General features: G+C 38.6%; 1 protein-coding gene across 1 annotated transcript in view; it reads right to left on the bottom strand.

Annotated features, from left to right (window-relative positions):
- The window catches only part of plxna1b (plexin A1b), a 152,675-nt gene that overhangs the window by 11,743 nt on the left and 131,006 nt on the right, over positions 1-9,926 (bottom strand). The window contains exons 23-26 of the mRNA XM_079882971.1: positions 8,478-8,544; positions 2,226-2,372; positions 1,273-1,432; positions 378-481 (exon numbers count right to left, since the gene is read on the bottom strand). Coding sequence (XP_079739097.1) covers positions 378-481; positions 1,273-1,432; positions 2,226-2,372; positions 8,478-8,544 — 478 coding nt within the window. The remainder of the gene's footprint in view (positions 1-377; positions 482-1,272; positions 1,433-2,225; positions 2,373-8,477; positions 8,545-9,926) is intronic.

The following is a 9,926-nucleotide window of genomic DNA, read 5'->3' as shown; positions in this document are numbered from 1 at the left end:
ATCAAAGTTTGTCTGAACTAACTTTTTTATCTAGTTTTATTTTAACTTGTCATCATGAAAATGTCAAATTCTTCAATGTTCAATTTGTGCATTTGTAAAGATAAACATCTAAAATCTAGACTCTTCTTGTGACTCATCAGCCATAACAAGAATAGTGATCAGTTATCAATATCTATATCAGTGCATCTCCACTGATCAGCGCTGCTTTTGTGCTTATGTTTTGTGAAGTGTTGCTATGGTTACTTGATCGTGCGCTATGTGTTAAAATGCTTCAATTGTTACCAAGTAACCTGCTGAGGGGTTGCCATGGTTACTGGGCAGCGGGGTGTAGAGGTGTTGCCATAGTAACCAGGCAGAAGATGTGCAGCTGCGGTTACCTGATAGTGTGCCAGTGTGTTGAGACGCTTCCAGTCGTTGTCGATCTTAGTGGTGACGTCCTCGTCCTGGAGAATGATGCGAGCCATGCGACCCTGCCGCCACTCTGATCACAGAAACACACATCAGCAAATGTCATCTAGCTAATCTACACACTCAGCTGGTTACTCATGATCATTTGCTGGTGGGTTTAAAGTCAAGGTGGTTGAGCAACTTGTTAAAGCCTTGTAACCAGAGGTGTGTTTCCCGTACAACGCCGTAACTCGCTGCTTCACTACTATAGTACGATGCATCATTGAAGAAATCAACTAGCTCGTCACAAATGTTTCCCGAAACCATGTTGTCGCAAATTGGTCATTCAACCACGTTGGTTAATGATGTCACGCAGGTGTTGGAGTAATAACTACTGTTAATGAATCTGTTTGAGATCGAATTAACGCTAGATGTTTTGCTATAAATGATTGACATGGCACCTGAGGACTAATTCTAATATTTTGCTTTATTTCCAGATTCCATCATAGACTCGTTCGCACATACACACTCTTCAGAAACAGTGCATTAAATCTCTTGACAAACTAAAAGACGTAAATGACATTTGTATGTATTCTAAACAACAGATATAGATTGCACTGAATGTCAGCTTGATTATTCTGCTCAAGATCAGGATTTATTAAGTCCACATGTCATAAAAACGAGAAACTCTGCTTCTAACCACAGGTGGAGATCTGTCGCTCCAAACACACGACTCTGTTTGCGAATGTTCGCTGGAACGATGGTTTCGGGAAACCCTGACTCGTTGAACTGCTGATAACGACGGAACTTGCGACCATAGTTGGCTAACGATGCTTTCGGGAAACACACCCCTGATCGATTTTCCAGCACTCATTATTTCCGTACCGAGGTCCATGTCTCCGACTTTCGGGCGCTGCGAGTACGGAGTGCCTTTAAACACGGCGTCCAGCAGTTTCTCTTTGACCTGTGTGATGGTGTCGCAGTTCAGGCATTTAACGGTGACCTCCACGGCGTTCTCGTTCTCTGGGTTAATGCAGTGCAGCGTCTGCAGACACAACAGAGGATTAAACATCACACAAACACTATACTGAAACAAAGTACAGCTGAATACAATTATAGTGCTTAAAGTGCCCCATTTATGCTATTTTAAAGGCTCCTAATGTTGTTTTTGAGTCTCCTACAACAGGTTTACATGCATCAAAGGTCAAAAACACTTTAATGTCCTCATAATCTCCACTGCAGCATCAGCTCTTTTCTCTCAGTGTCTGAAACGCTTCGGTCAAAGATTCAGTCTCTCTAAACTCCGCCTCTCTGAGAGCTGCTCTGCTCTGATTGGTCAGACGGCCAAGTCTGCTGTGATTGGTCATAAACCAAAAGCTCATTATCATATCTGAATCTCAGCTCTTGATCACAGTGATACGAACAGTAACGATGGCATGGGAAAACAGCGTCTTCTCGACATGAACAACACAAACCAAACTCTTCCAGTCTCAGAGAAACTACAGTGTTTGAGGGCGGAGCAAAGAGACGCTGTTCAGCCAATCAAGACCAGAGGCTGGAATTATGCAAATGACTTGCAAACCTACAGGATCATCAGGAAGTGAGACTGGAATTACGGATGATTCGTTTCAGTTCAGAATCTACAAAAACTCCATTTATCTGCACTTTGATCTTTGAAACTTTGCAGAGCTTTTACATTCACAAACACATTTATTACACACTACATGACAGATCATATCCAAAAAAGGATAACGGGGCACTTTAAATCTGATAACAAACAATACAGACAATTATGGCACGATGTAGTTTGTGTTTCTGCAGTATTCGGAGCCACTGACCAGCGTTTTGTAGTCGATCTGCTGTCGGATGAGTTTGTCCTCACTGAGGGAGTATCTGGCCTCTCCGGTGATGGCGTCGATGGGACCCTTTTCCATCTGCTGCTTTATAGCACAATACAGCATGAAGAGAGGCTCGCCTGCACACTCCTGAACACGGATAATAGAGTGAGATTAGACCTCAGAATAACACACACTCAGAGGAAAGCACTTGTATATTCAAGGGTCAGATAAAAGACATTTTCTTGTACATAAATATAAATAGTCCTAAAACAGACTCAAATAACTCATGCACAGCATGTCTGACTCTAGGAGGAGCTACAACCAGACAATTCATGCTTTTGCTTATAAATCAGGACCGTATGAGGTCAATTAATCCTTCAGTTTCTCCATTTCATCCTGGCAAAAGCACCATGCCTGTTTGAGAAATATTAATAGCGAACGGCCCACAACATGAGATTCCTTCATTTTGTGAGAATTGAATAAGTGTTCATGCATATTTAAAATGGTATGTGCCTGAAAAGCTTTCCTTTTTCCCAATGCACTTTCCACGGCTGTGGACTAAAAAACATCCCGGTTTATATTGGAAAAAGTCTTGAAAAACATGAACGCCAGGACAATCAGAGGACATGGCCCAAAATGACATCAATTTCTGGTCCCGTGGGCCGTTATAACTAAAGTGTCTCCATAACGGTGTGATCGAGGAAGTTTTCCAGCATTGGATAACAGCGTCTGCAACATCTATTCTTCCAATTTCACCAATAGTGGTCATTTTCTCCACTTTGCCCAATGATTGACACTTGTGGATATATTTGTACTCGTCCCTGTCGCTCTCATTCTGCCCATTTCACAGCACTCCTCCGCTCTCATGTCACCACGAGTCACATACCGGTTTATTTATTTTATTTTTGACTTGTCGCACATCTTCTCCAGCCACTTTCTCTCACTAATAATAAAAAATCCCAAATTTGATCCATTTCATTATATACTTAAATAACTTCTGAATCAATGATGTCTCAGGCATATTTATAGTTGGCCTTCATATTTGGTATCTGATCACATACATATGCATGTGTAGCAATACTAACTTTATGTACAATTATTTCACTATTACTATTTCACTGATCTAAAATAACCCATAGAAAGTAAATATGCAAAGTATTATTCAGTAGGGGTGTAACAGTACATGTATTCGTCCTGAACCGTACAGTACGGATGTCACGGTTCAGTGCATACAGTCTCAGGACGAACCAAGCGTGCCGCACAAGCCCTGAAAAGTGAAGCCAAAGCGTCTCGATCGCCCCCCCCCCCCGGTGACTGGTCCTAGTATAGGTCATAAGCCCCGCCTCCCCGTGTTATTCAACGGGACTTGAGACCAACTAAACAATTTAATTACACTTCAAATATCTTTTTTCCGAAGGTGGTTTCTGTCATTTACTGTAGTAGTTATCACGCTGATGTAAATTCAAGTGTTTGCTTTTAAAATAAGTTTTTAGTTAGTTATTTGATGCTATAAAAACGGTGGTGTAACGTCATGATTGACAGCTGTGATTGACAGGTTCTCTGAGAGAAGTAGTCACTGAAGCACCAACAGACTTTTTTTTCGGGATCTTCGGATGACTGAGGAGATTGGAGCTTTAAATTTAATATCTAAATTTCTATAATTAATTATTTCACACCGAGAGTGAGGGCGGGGCCTTGATTTCATGGCTTTACTTCCTGCTCACGACTGCGCAGGTCTGGCCCCGAGATCGCTACTGCGCAGACTCAAGCCCCAAGATGTCAGCGCCATATCGGGACACTGGCAGCTTCACTTCTCACCAATGGAAGAGAGCGAAGGGGCGTCATCCATATTTTTTTTTACAGTCTATGGGACGAACACATGTTCAGACTGTCAGTCCAAATCAGATTTTTGTGCATATCCAATTGAAATCCGATCAGAGTTAGCTCATTTAAACGAAATGCGATTTTTACAAATTCGTTTCAAGCTACATCCATATGTGGTTTGAATTCCTATTCTGGAAATCTGTTTCAGTCTGACCGCTCTGATCGGATGTCGCGTGGTTTATGTGACTTTCTCACGCCACGTAAAATGTAAGCGTCAGACGTTGTTATAGGAAACATGCTAAAAGTCTCTGCCGAAACAAGGCTGTTGTTGCAAAGTGCAGAACGAGCAGAAAACGTCAATATTCCGGAGACGTATTTTAAAACCGGCGGAGACGACAGTGCGGAATAAAGCGGCTCAGACCAGCCTCCGGTTCTGCCGCGGCTTCAGAAGACACAGACCAGCGCACGGATACACATTTACATGCTGTAACATTTAAATAAGACAACATCTCTATTGCAAACCCCTCCATGTTCCGGATGTTGTTGTTTTTGGCGAATTACGATAGGCGATCGATCGATATGTTTACATCTCTCAATCAGTGTTTCAAAATGCGGAAAGATATCAATAAAACAGCTTAAGAATAATATCTCACGTAGCGTTACATTTACCTCAGGCATTTAGTGTCGACGGCAGGATCACTAGAGAAATGAACTCTAGACAGAAGCATTTCACATATGCACCTTATTAGCCTTTTCATTATATTCACTTAACCTGTTAGTATTGTCTTGATTTTTAATGTGTTTAGATACATTGGTCATGAAAACAAGTTATGACACAGCCACTGTGTGAACGATTATATTTTAAAAATGAATTGGATTAGAAAATTAGCTTTATAATTAGATTTAGAAGTTAATGCAAAACCTGCCTTATGTGCAATTTAAAGTACTTTTTTTGAGTGTTTATTATATCTAAAAATAAATAGCAACTGAATTTAATCATTTGGGCTCTGGTTTTAAATGTAACCTTTCATTTTATAGTAATGTGTAATTAAGAGCTCCCTATATAGTTTACAGCATTAGCCGAGAAAGATTTTTTTATCCTTTAGAAATTTTTAATTATAATAGAATTTATTAAACACACACACACATTTGTTAAAAAAAAAACAGTTTAAAAGAAGCAATTTTGTGTTTATTCTTCTCCCCCCTGCTGTACCGAACCGTCATGTTTGTGTACCGTTAATGATCAATGATCAACACTCAATGATCACTTGAGTAAAAACACAATCAAACGGCTTGTTTCAAACTCTAATATCTGGAAGAGATAATGTGCAACTCCTACAAAAATAAATAAGATAAAACACTGAATCCTGCGACTCCCGGGAGTGTAAAAGCGGTTGTTTAGGCGTGGAAATGAGCGTCAGGGCGCGCGAACAGACCCGAGGCGAACACGCGAGCGACGGAGGGTTAATAGAAGGCTAATGACTGTGGAGGAGAGCGGGAGAAACACTTCAGAGCGGGATAGGTGTCAAACAGCCAATCACACGCCTCTCTCTCTCCGTTCACTCACTCTCGTCCTCCTACACACTCTCTCTGGCTTTCATCATTCACAACTGCTGCTCTTCTCGTCTCCCGTCTCACTAATTTGATCATCATCTTCGTTCTATCAGTCTCCTGAGAGTTTGTCTCTGATGTCTGACGCAAATGTTTCCAAATGAGAACGCAGAAAACACCTCAAGATCAGTGCATTCGGCTTTAAAGACAACATATTTCAAATTTTACTGCCTTAAAGGTTATGTGAGATTTTTTATGTGTAATAATTAAATAGCTTCTTGTGTTCCAGTTTAATATGCAGAGGAAAATGCCTGTCAAAACACTGATTTGTTTGTTTAAAGCTGATTCAACCAATGATGAGAGTTTGAAGGCTGGACTATCGGTTTGACTGACCAATGGCAGAAGAGGGGCGTGTTCAGGAAACCAGTTAACTGGCCAACTTATTTTCCTCATATCCTCCATTGTTGCGGCTCCTCTCTTCCCAGTCTGTCAGTAACGCTCTGTTTACTTCCTGTCTCTATGAAGCCCCTCCTTCTGAAAAGCACACTGTGCTCTGATTGGTCGGCTGGAGCAGTGTGCTGTGATTGGTCGAGCGCTTCAAGTGTGTTTGGGAAATGTCCCGCTCTTACCATAACCTCCAGTTTAACACACTACTAACTAACTCAACCAGGCCCCGCCCCTTTATTCTGCGCATTAATTATTATAATGAGGAATATTGTGACGTGTTCGTTCCCGGAAGAAACTCAAGACTACAATGGAGGAGTTTCAGGAGTTCACTGATATAGAGGATAACTCCAACTGGAGGGACTTTATGCTTGGTAACATTACGCACTAAAGAAAGACAAACATGGAAAAAAGCAGAATAGGTCTTCTTTAAATGAACGCCACTTCACGCAGTCTTAAAAAGCTCATGGCTAATTACCCTAAGTAATTAAACTGTATGAGACTCAGACAACTTTAATCAGCAGAGCTCACGCTCTCAGGTGAAAACACTGAACGACAAACAGCGGCCCGTGATCCTGCTGGATGCTTGTTGTCTCTTGTGTCCCTCACTGGGACCCGTAGCGCGAAGGTTCGGCCCATCCATATGCTGGCCCTGCCACACTGGGCTCATTAGCACAGGGGATAATTAAACACACAGCTGTTAATGAGCAGCAGGAGACGACACACACACACACACTGACTCTCACTCCTGTGTTTGTTTATGGAAGCGCTTTATATTGATGCAGATTTTTAAAGATTGTAATAAGGAACTTCCCCAGGGGGAATGATAAACTACATCTGTCAGTCTCGTCTCTGAATCTCAAGATTCAGCAACAAACAAACCCGAGGAGGAAGAATAACTCAGCAGCCAGAGCAACATGATGGTGGACTGCATGTGTCTGGACTTCAGAAATGAAATCAAAAATCCTTGTATTTATTCATTCGCTCTCAGGACACTGTTGAAAAACAGACTGAATCCTCCTCAAGTGTTTGCTGGTTTTAGTCATAGTCTTTTAATCACTGTCTGTTGATGAAAAATTCCTTTACTTTGGTCACCATTTTGTCATGCCAAAAAAATAAAAAAATAAAATAAAATGCACTACCGCTCAAAAGTTTCTGGTATGTAAGATTTTTTTAATGTTCCTGAAAGAGTCTCTTCTGCTCACCAAGGCTGCATTTATTTGATCAAAGTACAAAATATTTTTTACTAGGTCTGCACAATATATCGAAATTATTGAAATATCGCAAATGTATATATCGTGATATGCATATCGCAACGGCTTGCAATAACTGGAGTCATGAACAAAAGACAAAGAGAAAATCACTCGCTGCTCTCGGCTGACTATCTTTTGGAGCTTTAATAAGAATCAGTATATATTTAATTCATACAGTGAAAACTTAACGGTGTTTATTGTAACATTTGATTATTGAGTTTCTGTTGTTAAATAACCCTAATGTAGGATAACCTGAACCCCTGTACCCTGTGGTTTACACTGATGTTAAAATAACACTTCTGATGTTTCAGTAAAACACTGATGTTCACTGTCACAAGTTTAGGGATGTTTTCTTGTCACAAAAAGAATGTGAAACATGTATGTAGGTTATATAATTTGAAATATATTTTAAAGATAATTTAAGTTTATTTTACACACTTTAAGCATTATCGTATCGCATATCGAATATCGCATTATTTAATGAGTTATCGCATATCGCATTTTTCTTCAATATCATGCAGCCCTATTTTTTACATTCAAATATTATTACAATTTAAAACACTTTTTTTTTCCATGTGAATATATCAAAGCTGAATTTTCAGCATCATAACTCCAGTCTTTAGTGTCACATGATCCTTCAGAAATCATTTTTAATATGATGATTTGCTGCTCAAGAAACATTTCTGATTATTATCAATGTTGAAACCAGTTTTTTGTGGAAACTAAATTTTTGTTTTTTGAATAGAAAATTAAAAATAACAGCATTTATGTGAAATATAAATATTTGATAACACTATAAATGTTTTTACTGTCACTTTTGATCAATTTAATGCGTCCTTGATGAATAAAAGTATACATTTCTTACTGACCCCAAGCTTTTGAAAGGTAGTGTATCTTAAAAGTATCTAAATATATTTAATGAGTATAATGTATGGAAATAGGGCAACTAAATAAAATCTAAAACAAAAAAGAACAATATAAATGTTTATTTCGTGTACTTTATTAATAATTTGGTTGACAAGATGGCTGGTGTAGTTGGTCTCCCAGCCTGACTAGCGTCCGATCTAAACCAGACCAGACTGACCAGCAAACACCCTTGAGCTCTCTCTCTTTATATAGCGAATAACATCGTTCAAGATGCACGGAAATACAGTCATTCATTCCAGTTCCTTCCACTTACCTTAAGAAACTTGTAGAGGAGGAAAGTAAACCAGTTTGTTAGCATCTTCTCAGCCACAGATTCAGTCCTGAGGGGGGAACAGAGTAAAAAATAAATGTCAAGGATTTATTTACTTGGGTGTGCGTCCCTGAGGGAACCTTTAAGAGCAGAGAGATGCTTTGAAGGCTTCTTCATTTCACAATTTCCCAAGCCTCACAACAAGAGAAACAGCCATTCTGATAACCAACATCTTTGGAGGGGATGTTGTATTAAACTCCCATTTGACATCAAAGTGCGGCGGCCGAATTATTCCGGCAGCGATGGTGAACGCAGCTCGGGGAAAAACCTTCAAAGCAAACACGCTAATAATTTAGCATTAACAACAAACCAAAGCACTGCTCTCTTCCCTCGCAAAGCAAACCACGAAACTTCATTAAGAAAACACCAATTAAAAATATTCAGTATCTTCTGTCATTAAACAGAAACCTGGCGCACAATAACAACCCCCCGAAAAAAGTCCCTCAGAATGAGGCTAATTACACGGCTTGGTAATTAACGGACCTTATTAGCACTAATCTGCTCACGGCGTGCGAGAGGAGGTGTAGACGAGGAGTCTGCTGAAATATGTTTGCTTATACCATCTCTGCTGAATTATTCACGCGGTCTGATGCCAACAAATGCAGAGGAGAAACACAGACTGTGAGGGGTTATTAAAAAAACTGAGGATATTGTGCTGGAAACGTTCCTGAAGGGGTGAAAGATTGAGATTTGACAGCTCGCATTTATTTGATCTTTAGGTGATGCTTGTCATGTGAGAGAGAAGAAGCTGCAGCGGAACAAAATCACTCTGAAGACGAGAGATCAGAGCGACAGAATGATCATATCTGACAGATTCAGTGTCCATAGTGAGATATTGGTGACACACATGAATATGGCTTATCAATCACAGAACATGTCAAGAACATGACCTGGTCATAATTGACTATTCCAATAATATTTAATAATAATAATAATAATAATAATAATAATAATAAGTAAATTGGTTAACCTAAATAAACAAATAATAATAATAATAATAATAATAATAATAGTAATAAATGGGTTAACCTAGATAAACAAATAATAATAATAATAATAATAATAATAATAATAATAATAATACATGTTTTAGCTAACTAACTAACTAACTAACTAACCAACCAAATTATTAATAATAATAATAATAATAATAATAATAATAATAATAATAATAAATGAGATAGGGGGAAAATAATAAATCAAATAATAATAATAAATTGTTAAGCGAAATAAATATATAAATAAATAATAATAATAATAAATGGTTAAGCAAAATAAATAAATAAAAAATGGTTAATCAAAATAATAATAATAATAATAATAATAATAATAAATGGGTTAACCTAGATAATCAAATAATAATAATAATTAACTAACTAACTAACTAACTAA

Source organism: Squalius cephalus (genome assembly GCF_949319135.1).
Source record: "Squalius cephalus genome assembly, chromosome: 10".
NCBI classification, from domain to species: domain Eukaryota; kingdom Metazoa; phylum Chordata; class Actinopteri; order Cypriniformes; family Leuciscidae; genus Squalius; species Squalius cephalus.
Note: the sequence above shows the minus strand (reverse complement) of the source record. Positions and strands in the feature narration are given on the sequence as shown.